We start from the raw sequence: 21268 nt of genomic DNA on the forward strand, positions 1-21268 counted from the left end.
TTCAGTGCTGGGGGTCTTAATGAATCCTGATTGTTTGTTATCTAGAAGTTGGTGAAGTACATGGTGGGTTGTGATTTGCTAGTTAATGGCCTTCTCAGTAGCTTTGGCTTGATAGCGTAGCAGGGAGATGGAACAGGAGTTGCTCAGTTGATTCTGATCTACTCTGAGTTGCTCAGTTGATTTGTATCTACTCGGCTTCTTGAAAAGGACGTTGATTTCTCCAAGTATTTGCTACTAGTAGCATCTTAAGTCTAATTTGAAGATATCTTTATCTGTAGTGTCTTGACTTGGTTTCCATATGCCCTCCAATTGCTTGCCGCAGCGTTTCATCAGCCTGAGTTTCTCTGTGTACCAAGTGGCCAGTGGTCATGCTCTTGCTTGTGCCTGAGGGGAGACAGGTTGTTGGCACATGCAGTGATTCCGCTGTTAAGATTCTTGATGGCTTTTAACAAGTTGCTGATTTGCTTGGGTTGGTGTATGGAGAGAATGGAAGACCGCTCTTCTTCTGTGATACTTTTCCTGTTGCAGCAGGTGGTTCTGGTAGTGGTAGGTCTGTGGTGGTGCAGGATGGGTATGCTGAAACCGAGGAGGGCGTCATCTGTTCAGGTCATGGTTGCTGGATTCTCGCTTGCTATATTGCTGATTGAGGGTTAAATCTAGTCCGATAGATGTCTGGTTGTATGGGTTGGTTTGGTAACGTGGTGAGTGAGGCCAAGATTTACAGTGTTTTCTAGAAGGGCTGAAGAGTTTGGAGTGGCGCAATCTTCCAGGTGAAAGTCAAGGTCTCTGAGAAGGATAAAGGTGCTGTCATTGATGATAAGGGGTGCGACAAAGTCGGTGAGGTCGCTGGTGAAATTGTTGCTTGGTGGTCTGAATATGATGGTTCCACCCTGGGAGATGTTGACTGCGATGCTTATCTTGAATGTGAGTTGTTCCATTTAGCTGATGGGGTTGTCTATGTAGGTGCTGCAGCGGATAGTATCTTTGAATTTGATGGAGACTCCACCTCTGGGCTTGTGCTTATGTTTTAGCTTGACGTTCTTATAGCCAGAGGGGATGGCTGTAGTTATATCCACTGTAGAATTTGGGTTTAGCCTTGTTTCCCTGAGGAAGAGTAAGTCTGGAGAGTGGTGATGTAGTAAGTCTCTTATCTCTGTGGAGTATTTGGGGAGGAGCATGCATGAAAGTGTGGTGGCGTCTTGTCTGGGTAGCGTTTCATCTATGTGAGCTTGAACAAGTGGCTGGTTTGTGAGCGTGAGCAAGTGGGGTGCTGGAAGCTGTTGGTGCAGGAGCGGTGGGTGTAAGGTGCGAGAGAGTGCATGAGAACTTGCAATAGGCGCATGTTAACAATTTGGCAGCAGGGGACAAGTGGCAACCGGGGTTGCAAGAACAGAAGAACGCAGCAGTTTAGCGGTGAGTAGGGTGTTTCTGGCACTGGACATAGACCAGGTGCAAGGGCGCAGACAGACTTGACTTTGGTGCACCTTCAGCGCATCCACTGTACATCCGTTTCTCCTCTTTTTAATAAAATATTTCCTAAGTGGATACCACAGCTTGCATTTAATGTGCAGTGTGCCGCATTCCACATGGCCACTTCCTCTAAACTAGGTTGGCATTATTAAATGCTGTAGTGTGTCATTGTTGTACCATTCCAAAATGGGCAACACGTTGGCTCTAAATACTTGAACGTTAAAGCAATGATAGTCTATTTACAATACTTTTGAAAGATGGACCCCGGCAGCCCTTCCAAGATTCCTAGGTCCATGAGTGATGTGCTGTTGCAGTACAGGTTTTTTGTTGGAATTCTGGGACTTATAGTCTTATTTGTTATGTGGGTGATGACTTATTGAGTGTTACAACCATCTGTGACAGAAAAGTCACTTTAATTCGTATGCCAGGCCTATTGACTTTGCCATTACTTGTTTCAAGGGTTTTATGATAGAAAACAGGGCGTTGCGATACCAGTCAAATTAGGATGAGTTGTCAGGTATGGCAACGTATTTGAGGATCATACTCAAACATAGCTGCCTAGTTTCCCAGGTCCAGTGTGCTGCTCCAGTCCATTTTTTTCCTTTGGATTCTGGGACTAGTAGTCCTATATGTATAATGTAATTAAAAAGTGTACAAGTCCCAGAATTCAAATGAAAAACAACTGGACTAGAGCAGGACATCAGGCATCGACCTGGGAAACTTAACAGTGGTGCACAGACTTTGAAACGGGGGCGACCAAGTGATACTTTAGAGAGAGCTTCTCCGAACCCAGGCAAGGGAAAGCAAATTTAAACTCCTTCCAGTAGAACTATAAGAGAGAGAGAGAGAGAGAGAGAGAGAGAGAGAGAGAGAGAGAGAAAGAGAGAAAGAGAGAAAGAGAGAGAGAGTGTGTGTGTGTGTGTGTGTGTGTGTGTGTGTGTGTGTGTGTGTGTGTGTGTGTGTGTGTGTGTGTGTGTGTGTGTGTGTGTGTGTGTGTGTGTGTGTGTGTGTGTGTGTGTGTGTGTGTGTGTGTGTGTGTGTGTGTGTGTGTGTGTGTGTGTGTGTGTGTGTGTGTGTGTGTGTGTGTGTGTGTGTGTGTGTGTGTGTGTGTGTGTGTGTGTGTGTGTGTGTGTGTGTGTGTGTGTGTGTGTGTGTGTGTGTGTGTGTGTGTGTGTGTGTGTGTGTGTGTGTGTGTGTGTGTGTGTGTGTGTGTGTGTGTGTGTGTGTGTGTGTGTGTGTGTGTGTGTGTGTGTGTGTGTGTGTGTGTGTGTGTGTGTGTGTGTGTGTGTGTGTGTGTGTGTGTGTGTGTGTGTGTGTGTGTGTGTGTGTGTGTGTGTGTGTGTGTGTGTGTGTGTGTGTGTGTGTGTGTGTGTGTGTGTGTGTGTGTTGTTTTAGTAAGGCTGAAAATAATCAGCTCTAGAAAGTCAAATGCCATATCACGTTTTTTTCTTTTAATGTGAGAGTCTGTGCTTAGTAGGCCATATTACCATCAGATTGAACAGGGTGGCGACATTCTTTATAGGATTCAACAATATGTTACTATTAATTTATGAGACACATAGGCCCTCAAATACAGAGGAAATTGAGGGCCTAAGTGCTCAAGTCCTTATATGGAGGGAGACTAACTAGAAGCTATTCCCTTCCAAGATGGCGCCTACATTATCTACAATGTCTGGCCCTTTTTCCACGACATGCGGCTGGTAACCTGTGCGTGCTAGACTTTCAGGACGTCTCCAGGCTGCCTGTGTCAAGCAGGGCGCGTGCGCGCGCAGCCACCGTTCTGTGCCACTCTTCGCGTCTCGCGCCAGGGCGTGTGCGGTCTGCGCCAGGGCAGGGGAGTCGGCGCGCGCTGCAGGTGGAGCGTTGCACCCCCAAGGTCCTCTCCGGCTGCAGCATGGCTGTACTCAACTCCCGGGCACTGCGGGCAGCGCTGGTGCTGGGAGCCCTGGCCGTGGCCATTCAGCTGCTGCGAATGTGGCTCAGCTCTAAGACCTACCTCTTCAGCCAGAAGGACATCGCAGAGCTGGCCAAGCAGCATGCAGGTGAGACCCCGTTTTAGCCTCTGGGACGGACCCTGCATAGATGGGAGACCCACAAGTAGCATGGGATTTAGTTGACAGATCGCCTGATTTACAGGGCATCACAGTTCCAGTCTTGGTTTTCATTAAACATTTGATTTGTTAAATCAGTGAATTCTGGAGGATGTAGTGTTATTTTACTTCCTTTAAAATTGCATGAATTAACTGCATAGATAACTGGCAACTTTCAGCACACAACTCTGATATAATGGCTAGCCTTAAAAACTGAAGAAAAGTCTGAATACATTTACCGAGTTTAAAATGCATGACCCAGGCTCAGCGACCGATGCACATATCTTAAACCTAGCTGTTGTATTTGTTTACTCTGCTGAGACCTGTACATGTCAAGCAGCATTTAAAACTAGAATGAATACGGCTTTTATTTTTTTTAATTTATTTCTGAATGTAGTCAATGCGAAGTGTGGCTAAAATTGTAGTTCAAAATATAGGGACGGTAAATGGCAAGTAGAGAGAGGTGATCCAGAGAGTTCCGAGGTTAGAGGGTGACAAAAATAAGTGAAACTGATGACATTTATTCAGATTGTCCTGCACCTGAACTACCTGTTTGCATCTCTCTAGGCCCACATTTAGGTGATCAGTTATAGACCAGTGGCTACATCAACTGTTTCTTTATTAGTTAGTACAGTTTAATTGAGTCAATGTGTTTGTAATTTGTATCCGTAAACATAATCTGTCCGATTACACCATGAAATACACAGTATGTCCTAGCTTGATGGGACAGCGCCTTTCTTTGGAAGGGTTAATTTGGCCTCAAGGCCATTGCTATTAGCAGATCATCTTGTTGTCTTTTTTAAAGTTCTTCGTCTACTCATGACTTACTTAAGGATCCGTTTATAGACATAGGTATTTCGTGGAGCCTAAATTGGCTGTATTAAAAAAAAAAGTTGCTATTTTAAGTGTTAGATGCTGCTGCTTGTCTGCAATGAGGTGTCCTGCTAGGTCTTGGGTTTCCATGGGATCCAGGCTTGTTAGGCTCTCCTTGAGTATTTTATTTTGTACTTCCTCACATTATAGCCAGGGCTGCAGTGCTTTTTGAGTGAGTGTAAAAGTCATTGAACCTGGTCGAAATTTCATGCCAACTTAGCTTAGTTGAAAAGGAATTTGAAGCAGATTCCATATTGTGATTAGACCATGTGTTGTCTGAACTTGAATATTTGTACAATGACATTATGTCTTTCTGAAGCTTAATGCTTTTAAGCAGTGATTCTGTTGCCCTTGTGCTAACGTGTTTGGTCTCGCAAGGGTCCGTGACAGCTTGGGAAATTGTGTTATCTATTCTCTATTGAATCATAACTCATTCTAAATTTGTATTGGATTTCATCTTGTGTATAAACTTAAAATAATGAAACCAAATTCAATATTACTTACTTTCTCGCCGTACCAGATGTAGGTTCTGAGCACTTTGTGTAGGGGTCTTGCTGCAATTTTACAGTGTATCTACGAGTGTCCTATTGTCCTTGGCCCCATCATTTGAATTGGGGCTTAATAGCACTTTCACTAATCCCTTTCCACGGCACACTGAACAGTGACTCCATGTGCCTTACCCTGTATTCCTATAAATTCTTTGTTCCTCTTATCATATGGCCATTAAGTGTGGGCTACATTCTTTCGGACCGGTATCCACAGCAAAGCCTCTGCCGTGATGTCTGTGGTTTCTTCCTCTCCAACTCCGCAGAGGTTTTTTGTTGCTGAGTTATCCTTTTTGCTGCATGCCTGAGCGTGGCATGCCTTTCTTGAATTTCTGTGTCTGTGTCTACGCTTCCATGGTTCTGTTGGGGAATGCTTGAGATAGTTGCAGCCATTTTGTTCAGGCCTGCCTTTCTCTAGCTTTGACCAAAGATTCCAGTATCCCCTACAGATGCCACTACTTGTTACATACAGGAGACTGCAATTAATTTTTACTTTTGCAATCAACCAAAGGCATGTGTGTGATCTTTGTATTGTGCAAATCTAACCAAAGGGCAGAGCAGCTCTATACAGGGTCAAAGGCAAAGTCAACAAATTATTGGAGAGGTAGATATGTTCTGGAAGCAGAAGTTAACTGCCACTGCATCGTGTTGTAGTGCTCTTTACAGAAGTCCGTCTTCGTCTCTACCCTAAACTGGAGCATGGTTGGAGCGACCTGATGATTACTGGGATATTGTACCAGATACGAGGGGCGTTAAGTTACCTGCTCATATTGACCATGCCAGGCCACCTGTAGCATTCTTTGTCCCTTGTGGAACGTGAACTTTACACAGTGACGTCTATGAGAACACGATGCACAAATACTTTTATGTAGTTACTTATTCCAGGGGCCTCTATTCCTAAAAAGTTTTCCCCCCATTGTTCTTTTAAAAAAAAAAAGTAAAAAAAAATTATTGTGGTTACATGACACGGTCACTGAATTTGCATGTTTTACTTGGATTTAATTTCTTCTGCAATATCCAGCAGTCTATTTCCTGTCCCATTTCATTATTCCTTAAGAGTCTGTTGTTTTGGTGTGCGGAGATTAGTGTGTTTGAGAAACTATTTGTATTGTCTTTACGTTCCAAGTTTTACCACTCTAGGTCCTAGCTTTCCTCTCTGTACAAATGTGTATGGTGCCTCCTAGGTCAATAACGACCTGTGAGCAGACCAGCACAGCCTGAGGTGCGTTATTTAAAAAATATATTGCCTAAATCACGGGTAGGGCTATAAGACAAGCTAACATTCAGATCCAGCAGCGTATGCGTTTTTAGGTTGAGCCTAGAGTCTGCACGCAAGCGATCCTCTGGCGAAGATCTGCTGTAGTTCAGGACATGAGGGAAGCCCCACCTACTCCCCCACCCATATTTTTCATTGGCTTGTGTCTTTGTCCTTCGTAAATGTTGCTTTTGATTCGTTTATAGGCTTGTTAGTCCCTCCTTTTACGGCCATGTTGTCATTTATGTCCTCCCATGGCTACTGGCCCCTTTACTTTAAGTGTTACACGATACATGTTATTTTAGACTGTGAGCACTATTTTCTTCAATGTTCTCCTACTGCCTTGTCTACTCCTCACCCCTCCTGTTGTCCGTGCCTTCTTCCCCAACCTGCACTCCAGTTTTCCGAGCCTTTTCCCCCCTGCCACACTCCCGTTGTCTGTGCCTTCTCCCAGCCCTCCCTCCTGTTGTCCGTGAGGACTACTGTTTGCAATGCAATAGGTCTCGCGTAAATGCGAGTCCTATTGCATTGCAAATGCTTGTTTTTATTGATTGAGAGTTCTATATAGCTCAGACCACAAGAATCACTTACAGTGCTTTTACTTAGGTTTGTCAAAAATTGACTAGCAATGCATGTTTTACTTGGGGTAATAAAATATACAAAGGAACAGCATTGCACATTTATAATCTTCTGCACATGCGATTTTATGGAGAGTTGGGGAAATGCAGGAAAAATTAAAAGAAAGCAAGAGCATTTTTTAAAATCTGCTAGGAGCTCTAGCAGGTAGTGACAATACGCTACAGTTATTAAAGAAAAAAAACGTATTTCCTCAAGATGATATGGGGTCCATGGATTGCATATTCTTGGCTAAAATAAAGGAAGAGGAAAGCAGCCCAGAAGGCGAGGTTGTGTACAGAACACGAGAGACTGTCCTAGGAAGAGACCCTCCCCTCTTGCTTTTGATGAATGGTGATAATGAATGATGTACAAATAGTATGTATGTACTGATGAAATACATTATGACTGGGATTTTGCCCCTTTCCGTATATTTGTTTTTAGCCACTTTTCTTAAGTGTTGGCTTTTCAATTTCCAGGAGCTGCATTTTCAGGCCGAGAGCTGAGCAATGCAAAGCAAAGTGCTACTGGGAGCCATTGCTTGTGATAATAAATGTGTACTATACTTGCTATCTATGTTGTGAACATTTACTGTTGTAAAGCGCTCTGACTCAAATCCTCTGTATAGACTTGTTATCTTTGATGTGAACATTTACTGTTGTAAAGCACTCTGGTGCCTTTGGGTTTAGCTAGCGCTAACATTTACTGTTGTAAAGCACTCTGATACTTTAGGGTCTAGCTAGAGCTATTAAAACTCTCAAATAAATAAATGTCCAGAGCAAATTGAAACAGTAGTACATGTCCTACTAGTTTGACCCGCATATACCATCCCTTGGCGTGCATTGTTAAGACCGATATGTAAATCACTGGGCCTTAGAAACTGTGCCCCGGCAATGAGAGTACTCTGCTCTGATTCCACACCATTCATCGCCATAGCAATGGCCAAATTCCTTAGTTGGTTATGGAGCATACGTATGCGCCATGTTGGTGGACTTTCAAGCTGAGTAATATCCAAATCCTTTTGCACATATTAATCAGCCCCAATGAATTAGTAATATCCAAATCCTTTTGCACATATTAAACAGCCCCAATTAATTACTCTGTATTATGACCAGATCTTTTTAAATATTTTTATATTTATTCTCTATTTTGTATATACACATTGTATTTTTTAACAATTTATAAATTGAAGGTTTTTTAATGTATATTGACCTTCTTTTTCTATTATATGTATGTGCTTTAAGACTTAATTGTCGTAATAAAGCTTTGATTTGATTGGAAATGTGAACTATACTTGCTATCTATGTTGTGAACCTTTACTGTTGTAAAGCGCTCTGACTCAAATCCTCTGTATAGACTTGTTATCTTTGATGTGAACATTTACTGTTGTAAAGCACTCTGATACTTTTGGGTCTAGCTAGCGCAATCAAAACTCTCTAATAAATAAATGTCCTCCTGAAACCAACCTGGACTGACACAGACCTGCCTTTCAAGCTGGGACTCGGCAAACAGCCTGGATCACCCCAAAAAGCGTAAATGGCTGATTGTTGGTGTAGTTGTTTACTAAGTACATAATACTTGGTGGAGAGCAGCAGCAGGGCATTGGGTTACTTTAAGCTTTTAGCATTTGCATAGTGCTCGGTCTGCCATTAGTTTAGCATTGTAGTGCTTCCGGGTTCAATCCTTGTACTTTCAACCTCTCCATCACAGTTCAGAGTCTGAGATTATGTCTTTACCGTGGCGCGGTCCTTGTAAGAGTGTGCAGTGCGACATCTTTGGTGTGAGGACACTTGTTGAATTGATATGTAACTGGAATATCTGCAGTCCTTTTGGTAGTCTCAAAGCATTTTGTAATCATTGTTCAGTATTTGTATTCCAGAAATGAGACCGTAGACCTTTATCAATCGCTTGAGAAATGAGACCGTAGACCTTTATCAATCGCTTGCATGGCTGTTGTCACTAATCTTCTCTTTGTCCACCAGTTATAGTCTGATAGTGGTATTGCTTTGTGCTTGATGTGACACACTGTAATTTGTGTTGACTTCATGGTGTATCTGATCTCTGCTGGATGGTGGAGTGTCCTGTCTAATGGATTCTGTTGTATATGGGGCTCTCACAACTTGTTGACAAGTACTGTTAACTACTCTTCATAACTGTGCCATGTTGGGTTTCTGTGGAGTGTTATGTTCTATTTTATATACTGCACATAAAATAGGGATGCATAGTCTGGCAACAGAGACATTTGTGTCACCAAGGGTTCAGGCAGACTCTATAAATAGGGGAATAATATGTGTTGGAACAGTTTTATCTGCTCCAGTTGTGCATGTTGCTTCAAAAGTAAGCTGAAGCGTTTATGGAGGCACAGTCTGTCCCCAGATTGCCAGAGTATATTCAAATTGTTATCAAACTGCAAACCATCTCTGAACAACAAATGAAATGGTGATCGCATCAGTGCATTATTCAAGTGCTAGTGTATGCATGCAAGAAGGTGAGCAATAACATATGCATTCAAGGCAGTAATATTAGGGGTGATACGAATTCCAGGAGCACGAAGAAATGAAAGTAAGTGGTGTATTGAGCATCACTTGCTTTAACAAATGAAACTGCTCCTGCTCATTTCATATCCATTTGTGTTTCGATCCTAACACACTTTATAGGGTCCTCATCAGAGCAGAAAGTATTTTGAGAGCCTCTGTATAATATATATTTTTAAATGAATATAAGTAATAGTTGAGCCTGCAGTCCAGTGTCGTGAATCATGTCCGATTCCAGACAGACACAAACCCACCCCCAGTGCAGAAGCACACGCGTATTTAGGGATACCATTGGTGCAAGGGCGCACACCAGCATGCAATGGCAGGCCGGACACATTTATTTTTTTAAAACAGATTTTATTGTGTGAACTCAAGGCCGGACACATTTTTAATGACACGAGGTCAGCACCACTTCCAAATGTGTGTAGGAAGGGTACGCGCACTTTCGCACTGCATTTACCTTGGGAAAGGCCACCACAAAAGAATCAGCTCAAGCAAAAAGTTTGGGGAAACGCTACATGAAGAGTTCAGGTCTAACAATCCTTGACTGGGAGCATCCTCCAAAGACTTTTGGCAGAAACTGAGAAGCCAGTTTATGGACCAGGCACACCAAGACATTTACAGCTTACTGTGCTAAGGATTTTAGCTGCCAGCTCGAGAGGAAATTGGTCACAGGAGAAGGTAGAGTCCATTGGAGCTGAAGAAGGCCTTGCCCACCAAGGAAGCTGCTGAACTGTGGTGCGATATCTCGTTAACTAGGAGAACTGGTTACACAAATACCAGGCATGTTGCACGACTAAGTCTTCTTTGAACTGTTGGGTCCTAAAACTCTGTAGAGACCTGGAACCAACCAGGCCTGTCTGGGAGCTCTGCCTGTGTCCCGTGGGTTTCAAAATATTACATCAATTTTATCCTGACTGTGGTCCAAACTTATACACCCAAAATAAACAATAAAATTCTTATTTTCAGTGTTGCTTACAGTTTACTTGTTCACTTAAAGCATTTAAAAAATTTCAGTACATTAGACAATTGAAAGTATAAAAAATCTAAACATAAATCGACTCTAATGCATCATTCTCTATTCACGTAACAACATTTTCAATTTAGAAGCAATATAGTAACATTTCCCAATGCATTTCGGGTCATGTGCGACCCTTCTTCAGGGGAGTGTGATTTTTGTGTCAAATCAAGTCCTTAGAATTCAGTATTTTTCGGTAATTCGCACTTCAGTTCCGTTTCCGGGCACTACAAAATAATGTAATTTGCCATTATCTACAACCCTATGTACATAATTGTCAATTAAAATTAACACTACTTTCCAAAAAATATAGCAAGTAAGTAAATAAAGTGTGTTATGATGAAATGATGTATATTAATCAACACTAAATACCCAGTCCTGTGTACACTCTGAAACAGTCAGAAAAACGCAACCTACCCAAAGTATACTACCAAAACCTATCAGTCATGTATGTGCACTGGAACAGTGAAAAAACGGTGAAAAAACGCCACCAAACCATCAGTGAACTGCCGTAACCTATCTATTAGGTGGATTGAAGAGAAACTCCTAATTTTACGTGTCGACCAAATCCATGCTGTGGTTAACATATGTAAACACACACTTACCCTATTCGTGCTACTCAAATTATCAACCGTTTCTGATTGTGATCTGCAACTGACGATTTAAATATTAAATAAGAGCCAAGTTCTTACGGAGTTGCAACACTATTATATCAATCACTGCTTCAAAAAATGAACCCAGACCACCGCTTACCCAGTTCCGATGTTGTGTGTGCCGTACTAATTCTCCCTGGCCGCTGTCACTCTTCAAAGTTCTTTCGAATGCTCTCACTGGAAATTTGAGTATAACAACGGGTCAAACCTGAAAATACTCTATGCCAGGTATGCGTCTAAAATGTGCCTTATTATAATACTGCGTGGAAGGCGCCTACCTCGCTCGCTACGGCGTACTCTGACCAACAGATTACTTCCGGCATCAACATCCGGTCCGTCATTGGTTTCCTTTTATGGCAATATGCTACCGAAAACCCGGAGACCATGATTGTCGAAAACACTACAACTGTTGCTAGTGTGTTAACCCACGTGTGAATTGATGAGTAAAAAATAGATGTGTTGAAAACGAAGTAATAACTAAAAACAAAAATAATGTGAAATAAAAAGGGACATAGTGTTAATCCTGTACATTGAATCACTAGCACCTATGCTTAGCGTTGATTGAGAAAAATCTATGCAACCCTTTGCTCAACTAGAGTCAAACTACCACATCTGTTATTTACATGCGCTGACAATATTAATACAGATAACCCGGTTCGGCAAGAGCATAAAGCTTATGTTTGATTCGTGTAACATAACGTTACATTCAAAACCTTTATGCACATTGTATTCTCTGACCTGGTCATAAAGTGATTGAATGAAAGAAAGTCTATTTAAACAGTGATTCTGCTTGGAAAATACAGTACAAGTTGTTAACATCTGTTCATGTTATGTAAATGTAAATGTGGGATACTTGTAAAGCGCACTGTTACTCTACCCGAGTGTCCTGGCGCTGTAGACCGCTGGGGAACCCGTCCTGGTTTTCCCTGTGAGATGGTCCCTTTCTGGGTATCTCCAGGGTGAAACCAGGCATCCCCAGCGTCTGTGGGGGGCCGTTGTAGAGATGAGGCAAGCTTAATGCCCAGAGTTACCGAGTGTGTTCCCTGGTTAGAGTAGGCACTGAGGCGAGAATTATCGAGTCCGTTGACCTTGGTCCAAGACCCTGCCGCGTCGGAAATTAAACCCTGGTCCCGGGCCGTTCTCTGCTTACAGGTCTGCCGCCTCTAACCAGTGAGCCACACCTCTCCACAATGAGTTCTGTAGACTCCCACTTCAACAACTTTACATAACGTGTGCGATAATTGAACAATTATCATAAAAAACATAATATTTCGTACTGGTCATTCAACCCCCCCGGTGTCAAGGTACCCAATCTCTTAATCCAGAAGGTCTCCCTGCGGGATAATGCAATGTTATGATCTGTACCTGTGTTTTTCTACTGATTCCAATACAGTGAATCTCAATTGTGGTATAGTATGAAATGAGTTGGTCCAATGAGTTGCTAAACTAGATGTGGATGATTTATTGCGTATAGTGCTCTTGTGCTCGATGATGCGAGTCTTTATTTTTCTGGAGGTTCTCCCCACATAAGTCAATCCACATGGACAAAGAATCGCATAAATTACACCTGTAGAGTTGCAATCAGCACTGTGTTTTAGAATTATGTCTTTGCCAGTGTGTGGGTGCGAATACACCTTGCTCACAATGACATTATTGCATTGACCACAGTTGTGGCACTTCCTCATCCCTTTTGAAGTTGGTTGTTTGGGTTCTACGTGAATGTTTAAGTATCTCCCTAATGTTTTTTGCTCGGGTATGTGCTACAATAGGAAAGTTTTTGAACACATTTATAAAGTCTGTTTCATTTGCTATCATTTCCCAACGTTTTTTGAGAATTTGTCTGATCCTGTGTGATTGCGTGGAATGCTTCATCACAAACACTATTCGTTCGTTGGGTGATTTCTCTGTTTTCTGCAACAGTCTTTTTCTGTCCATTAAATAGACTCTTTGCACTGAGTCTTCCAAAACCTTCATTGGGTAGCCTCTTTCAGTGTATCTCTCTACCTGTTCTTTGAATGACGTGTCACACTCTGTTTGATCAGAAGAAATCCTTTTAATTCTAATCAACTGTGAAGTCGGTAAATGATTCTTCAGACTCCTTGGGTGTGCACTCGTGTAATGTAGCGCATTGTTGACGTCCGTAGGTTTACGAAAGACAGTAGTCGAAATACCTTGTGGTGTTTTCCGAATCTCTATATCCAGAAACTGTATCTTATGATCTTGGATGTTATGGGTAAATTGAATTCTGGGGTTGCATTCATTCAGATCTTTGATTCTTTGTTCCAACTCCTGTTTACAGTTTTCCACCTTTATCAGCTGGTTACATCCATGGGCTTTTCGGGGGCCCCAGCCTACGCGAATACATTCATGGCGCACTTTGAACAACAACATATTCTCACAGATACAAGGTGGACAGAGAACTTGGTATTATTTTTACGATTCATAGATGACATTTTGGTGATCTGGCGTGGCAGTAAACAGGAGTTGGAACAAAGAATCAAAGAACTGAATGAATGCAACCCCAGAATTCAATTTACCCATAACATCCAAGATCATAAGATACAGTTTCTGGATATAGAGATTCGGAAAACACCACAAGGTATTTCGGCTACTGTCTTACGTAAACCTACGGACGTCAACAATGCGCTACATTACACGAGTGCACACCCAAGGAGTCTGAAGAATCATTTACCGACTTCACAGTAGATTAGAATTAAAAGGATTTCTTCTGATCAAACAGAGTGTGACACGTCATTCAAAGAACAGGTAGAGAGATACACTGAAAGAGGCTACCCAATGAAGGTTTTGGAAGACTCAGTGCAAAGAGTCTCTTTAATGGACAGAAAAAGACTGTTGCAGAAAACAGAGAAATCACCCAACGAACGAATAGTGTTTGTGATGAAGCATTCCACGCAATCACACAGGATCAGACAAATTCTCAAAAAACGTTGGGAAATGATAGCAAATGAACCAGACTTTATAAATGTGTTCAAAAACTTTCCTATTGTAGCACATACCTGAGCAAAAAACATTAGGGAGATACTTAAACATTCACGTAGAACCCAAACAACCAACTTCAAAGGGATGAGGAAGTGCCACAACTGTGGTCAATGCAATAATGTCATTGTGAGCAAGGTGTATTCGCACCCACACACTGGCAAAGACATAATTCTAAAACACAGTGCTGATTGCAACTCTACAGGTGTAATTTATGCGATTCTTTGTCCATGTGGATTGACTTATGTGGGGAGAACCTCCAGAAAAATAAAGACTCGCATCATCGAGCACAAGAGCACTATACGCAATAAATCATCCACATCTAGTTTAGCAACTCATTGGACCAACTCATTTCATACTACACCACAATTGAGATTCACTGTATTGGAATCAGTAGAAAAACACACAGGTACAGATCATAACATTGCATTATCCCGCAGGGAGACCTTCTGGATTAAGAGATTGGGTACCTTGACACCGGGGGGGGGGGGGTTGAATGACCAGTACAAAATGTTATGTTTTTTATGATAATTGTTCAATTATCGCACACGTTATGTAAAGTTGTTGAAGTGGGAGTCTACAGAACTCATTGTGGAGAGGTGTGGCTCACTGTTGGAGGCGGCAGACCTGTAAGCAGAGAACGGCCCGGGACCAGGGTTCAATTCCCGACGCGGCAGGGTCTTGGACCAAGGTCAACGGACTCGATAATTCTCGCCTCGGTGCCTACTCTAACCAGGGAACACACTCGGTAACTCTGGGCATTAAGCTTGCCTCATCTCTACAACGGCCCCCCACAGACGCTGGGGATGCCTGGTTTCACCCTGGAGATACCCAGAAAGGGAGCATCTCACAGGGAAAATCAGGACGGGTTCCCCAGCGGTCTACAGCGCCAGGACACTCGGGTAGAGTAACAGTGCGCTTTACAAGTATCCCACATTTACATTTACATAACATGAACAGATGTTAACAACTTTTACTGTATTTTCCAAGCAGAATCACTGTTTAAATAGACTTTCTTTCATTCAATCACTTTATGACCAGGTCAGAGAATACAATGTGCATAAAGGTTTTGAATGTAACGTTATGTTACACGAATCAAAGATAAGCTTTATGCTCTTGCCGAACCGGGTTATCTGTATTAATATTGTCAGCGCATGTAAATAACAGATGTGGTAGTTTGACTCTAGTTGAGCAAAGGGTTGCATAGATTTTTCTCAATCAACGCTAAGCATAGGTGCTAGTGATTCAATGTACAGGATTAACACTATGTCCCTTTTTTTATTTCACATTATTTTTGTTTTTAGTTATTACTTCGTTTTCAACACATCTATTTTTTACTCATCAATTCACACGTGGGTTAACACACTAGCAACAGTTGTAGTGTTTTCGACAATCATGGTCTCCGGGTTTTCGGTAGCATAGTGCCATAAAAGGAAACCAATGACGGACCGGATGTTGATGCCGGAAGTAATCTGTTGGTCAGAGTTCAGAGCACGCCGTAGCGAGCGAGGTAGGCGCCTTCCACGCAGTATTATAATAAGGCACATTTTAGACGCATACCTGGCATAGAGTGTTTTCAGGTTTGACCCGTTGTTGTACTCAAATTTCCAGTGAGAGCATTCGAAAGAACTTTGAAGAGTGACAGCGGCCAGGGAGAATTAGTACGGCACACACAACATCGGAACTGGGTAAGCGGTGGTCTGGGTTCATTTCTTGAAGCAGTGATTGATATAATAGTGTTGCAACTCCGTAAGAACTTGGCTCTTATTTAATATTTAAATAGTCCGTTGCAGATCACAATCAGAAACGGTTGATAATTTGAGTAGCACGAATAGGGTAAGTGTGTGTTTACATATGTTAACCACAGCATGGATTTGGTCGACACGTAAAATTAGGAGTTTCTCTTCAATCCACCTAATAGATAGGTTATGGCAGTTCACTGATGGTTTGGTGGCGTTTTTTCACAGTTTTTTCACTGTTCCAGTGCACATACATGACTGATAGGTTTTGGTAGTATACTTTGGGTAGGTTGCGTTTTTCTGACTGTTTCAGAGTGTACACAGGACTGGGTATTTAGTGTTGATTAATATACATCATTTCATCATAACACACTTTATTTACTTACTTGCTATATTTTTTGGAAAGTAGTGTTAATTTTAATTGACAATTATGTACATAGGGTTGTAGATAATGGCAAATTACATTATTTTGTAGTGCCCGGAAACGGAACTGAAGTGCGAATTACCGAAAAATACTGTATTCTAAGGACTTGATTTGACACAAAAATCACACTCCCCTGAAGAAGGGTCGCACATGACCCGAAATGCATTGGGAAATGTTACTATATTGCTTCTAAATTGAAAATGTTGTTACATGAATAGAGAATGATGCATTAGAGTCGATTTATGTTTAGATTTTTTATACTTTCAATTGTCTAATGTACTGAAATTTTTGAAATGCTTTAAGTGAACAAGTAAACTGTAAGCAACACTGTAAATAAGAATTTTATTGTTTATTTTGGGTGTATAAGTTTGGACCACAGTCAGGATAAAATTGATGTAATATTTTGAAACCCACGGGACACAGGCAGAGCTCCCAGACAGGCCTGGTTGGTTCCAGGTCTCTACAGAGCTGATTAACACGACATTGTGGGCACAATACGTTACTGGGATGCTCCCAATATTAGTTTGAACTATCTCAGATTCGAGTAAATTGGTTTACCAGGGTGTGCAGGCTAGACACTTACATTGCGGGTCCTAAAACTCGGCATAGTTCTGCAGCGTCGACGAGCCTGATCTAGAGCAATGCTGGTGTCTGGAGTGAGCCGGTTTGCTGGAGAAATATTTTGTTTTGGTTCCCGAAAATTAAACTACACCCCACATTTCTACAACTAGGCTGAATTTATGGGAAACAGTTATGAAGTGAAATAAATTAGTCATGCCAAAAGGAACATTGTGTGCACTTTGAATGCAGAGATACGGTTTGAAGCCCACCTTGCCAGACTTGGGCTGCGGCACAGACTGGGTGTACCCTCCAGTATTTATGTTGTCACATTCAATTGCTTAATAGCATTTAAATGACTGATCCGATTTTCTGCTTCCTGTGATCTTAAACTTGTAGCATTTGTCGTACTATTTAACGTGATTGAATGTTCTTTGGTACTATTGTTAAACACTTGTACGTGGAATTTCTTATGCTTATGCACGTTTTCTCTGGGGATTGAATTGCATATATTTCTATGCTAAAATTACACTTAACGCTACAAAAATGTATTACCCAAATTCCCAGCTTTGGTCTTTGCACTATTTTTTAAGAGTGAGATGCATACCCGTGTCCATTTTTGCTGCAAGGATGCATTTTACTTTAAAAAATTCTCAAAACCAACACATGATGCGGATAAAAGCCACTTTTAGTTCGTTTGAATTTTTTAAGATAGGATTTTTACTCACACGAACTTTCAATTATGTGACGTGACATAACCTCAAGCATTTTATTTAAAAACCGTAAGCACAATTCTAGGAATTAAGCAAGATTACCTCATTGCAAATGTAATTTCACCCTGACCCGCTGCTGATATGCAGTCATCTTCTAATGCTGTTCTTGCCTCATCTGGATTTGCTTTTTAAATATCGATTTAAAATTCTGTTCATGGCGGCACCTCATTTATTAAACATAGGAGACCAGCACCTTTCATATCAATAATCGAGCAGGTATCTTAATTACTCATTATTTCCTAGACTTTACCTAGCAGTGTTTTGCCTTGAACTTTCACAGTTCAAAGAAAAAAATAATATAGCTGTGCTTTATGCCATTATGTTCACAACCTAGAGCTCAAACTCCCTTCCTACAGTATTAATTAATGTAGCATTTCAAAGATCAAGCACTCGTGTGAAAAAGAGTTTTTGGACCCGTCTTATAACATTCTATGGTCCATGGCCAGCGTAGAGTACATGGACTGTTTCTCCATTATAGGCTTTTATTAGTATCTTTAACGAGGTTCCCTCATATCGTATTTGCTGTCTTCTTTTGCTTTTAACCATTATTTTCTCAATGTTGATTTTTCGTTTTGTATACGATGTAAAACTCGCATCTAGTGAATAATGTGCATCGACTTTGCTTTTTTCTTATTGATATATGCAATCATATTTTGGAATTTTTGGCCATGTGACTTACACAATTGTCTATACCAAACACCTAAAATGAAACAAATGTACTGCTGTAAAAATCTCTGAGAATTATTTGGTACCCTGTATTGTGCTCTGAATTATATTGTACCCTGTATTATGCTCTGAATTCAATTGTGACTATAAGTAAAGATCACGCACTCCAGTGCCCAGCTTTACACAGATGAGAACTTTTTGTGCTACCACCTAGAGCCTGCTGTGCAGGTGAGAACTTGTGTAATATCAAAGTGCTCATTCATGAGCATACATTTCAGAGCCTATGCCCTACTTAATCTGGCAAGCAGCAGTAAGTAATATGAGACACAGTAGAACTTTAATAATACCACCTGCCACATCTCCTTCCTTGTTCTCACTTCTTGTACATCCTACTTTCTTCTCCCTTCTTATTTTTCTCCCTGGTAGCAAGCAGGTGATTAGTGTCTAGAGAGGTCCCTTCTCTGCCTGTGGCCAAACTCTTCATTCACCTTACACAACCAAGCATAATTACACATTCAAAAATACCACACAGATCCAGGAGTAAGCGGAACAAAACACTAACGACAGAGTTAAGTACAAAAATCAGACATGTTCAAACTACATTGTTATTATTTTTCTTGAAGCTGTGAGTTTTTTTCTTCATTGTATTCACATTCCACAGAGATGTGGCGTGCATAAGCTGTATTCAGAGTAAGCATGTTTGGAAACTCGGTAGGATGAAGCATTCTTTTGGGTATACTCTCCTAACATAAGTACCAGATTACCATCTATATAAACACGCAGTTGAGAATGTTAAAATGCAGCTCTAACCTCCAGGGTAATCACGGAAGAGATCGTGACAGTGTTACCAGAGCTAGCATCGGCTATAAGCCGGGCTCGAGTCGGGGTACCATGGGGTGGACGGCGTCCACCCACTTATTGTACCGGGAGCTCAATAACTGGAGCAAATGGAGCCACACATTCACTCTTTGGCCTCTCTGGGGCGAGATCGGAGCCCATTCAGAACGCTGCTCACGCGCTGGCTTGTCTTATGCAATCGCATCTAAGGGGTGAGCGAGGGGCGGCAATGAGTCTGATGGTGCAAGCCACCTTTCATGATGTCACTTCCTGTTGTGACGTCAGCATCCCCCACTTCTTTTTTTAGGACTTGTGCCCTGGCTATAAGTAACTGCTCAATTTGGCAAGACTCAGCCATAAATGCACAATCGATTTCAAACAAGACCATCTCCTGAAACAGTGTGCTATCATATTGTTCTAGGCTCATGGTTTATGCCAGTGTCTCAAACATGCAGAGTTTTGTGATTGAACATACGCAAGGCATTGCATCCCTCAGGTGCAACCAGTGTGCGTTTTTAGGTCTCGCGCCTGCGATGCATATGGTGAAGCCATATGCATCACGCAGGCGCGATACTATAGTTGCCGGGTCTGCTTCCCAGGAGACAGGCACGCGCACGCTCTGGAAAGCGATCGGAGCCGGCCGCGTGCGCGCGTTCCCAATCTCCTGTCTCTCTGGTTATGTCTAGTTTTAATTGCCGTGGCGCACACTTCTCAGGCCGCCAGCTTATACGTTTAATATGCACGGCGCACGCTTTCCTTATTGATTTCTTTTTACGTCTAACTTATGTGCATAGGCGCCGTGATTTCTTTCAGCACAGCACCGCTTTCATAAATTTCCAGAAGCCGTCTGCTCAGCCTGCTTGTGTGGCTACGTTGTCACCGACTGTACAGTGTTAGATTTCTGTTTCACTTCATATCTTAGTTACACAGATGGGAACTGAGGTGTCAACGTGTGCTTAAAGTCTGGAATAATTCAAAGGAAATGTGAGTTCAGGTATTCAGTGTAAAGTAAGTCCACTATTTAATGTAACAATATTTCTTTGGACATTTTTTTTTTTGCAGCGGTGGGATTCAAACCCACGCCTCCAGAGAGACTGCAGCCTAACTCCAGCGCGTTAGACCATTCGGCCACGTTATTATGTGTGCATTTGGTCTTCCATCTGCTTATGGGTCTGTCCTCTAGTTTATTGATGGCAGTTTAGCTTTCCCCAGAGCCAAATGCTATTTCACTATTGAGGCTGCAAAATGACCCAGTAAATGCTGTGGGAACTGTCTGTCTCCCCTGGGACTGCGAGTACAAAGCCATGGCATGTGCCTGCCACTGTTGAACCACACACATGCTGTGTGTGCTCTGTCAGAGCGTGTACACTACTCACATAATACAGCAAAGCACACCTCCACAATCTGCAGCCTCGTGACCCTATGATTTTTGTGGTCCCTTGTGTGCATCTGGCATCACGTTTACCATTAAAACCAGCAACTCAAAATGATCGTCACTAGTCACGCATACAAAATGTAGAAACCTTAAATGAGGGGAAGAACTGATGTTTAGTAGCGAATTGATTTACTTGGGAGCAAGATGTAAGCAGTTCTAATCCTTGGTTTTCGGACATCAAATTGTGTGATCTTGGGCTAGCAACTTTTTCACGCGCTTAAAGTTTGTGATGCATTACAACGATACTTAAGCATCTCCTGGCCATAAAAAATTTAATTTGAGGCAAGGTATTTTGGCATTGGATACACCTAGAGCCTGGGTGGTAACGGAAAAAGCTTTGATAACTAGGGGAACAGCTAAATGCTCCTATAATATTGACAAACATATTAAGCCTAGTAGAAAGCAAATCGAGTAGTAGATTCTCCACCACATAGCGTTTTCCATGACCACATATCTCTCGACTAGGGGCTGTGTTACCCTGATCCTGTGGCAATAATTCATACAGTCCCGGTTTTTTATTTGCTTTTATATGTTTTATTTTGGGCAGTTTTATATAGCGCAAACTCGACCCAAAGGTATTGGAGTGCTTTAGATGAGCATCAGTTACATTACACAATGACACATACATTTTTTGGCAGGAACGGGATTAAGGGATTCGCCCTGAATCACAGGATGTTGAGCTGACGCCGAGACTCGAATCTGGTTCTCCAGCTCCAAAGTCATTAGCTCTGGCCGTTACGCAACCTCCTCTCCCTGTAGTCCTGATAATTGCATTATACAACCAAG

At 41.9% G+C, this 21268-nt stretch overlaps 1 protein-coding gene across 1 annotated transcript in view; it reads left to right on the forward strand.

Annotated features, from left to right (window-relative positions):
• The first annotated feature begins 3198 nt into the window (after window positions 1–3198).
• SIGMAR1 (sigma non-opioid intracellular receptor 1) overlaps window positions 3199–21268 on the forward strand; it is a 115867-nt gene continuing 97797 nt past the window's right edge. Inside the window, exon 1 of the mRNA XM_078674694.1 lies at window positions 3199–3512. Coding sequence (XP_078530820.1) covers window positions 3365–3512 — 148 coding nt within the window. The 5' untranslated portion in view covers window positions 3199–3364. The remainder of the gene's footprint in view (window positions 3513–21268) is intronic.

Source organism: Lissotriton helveticus, chromosome 2_1, assembly GCF_964261635.1.
Source record: "Lissotriton helveticus chromosome 2_1, aLisHel1.1, whole genome shotgun sequence".
Lineage (NCBI taxonomy): Eukaryota > Metazoa > Chordata > Amphibia > Caudata > Salamandridae > Lissotriton > Lissotriton helveticus.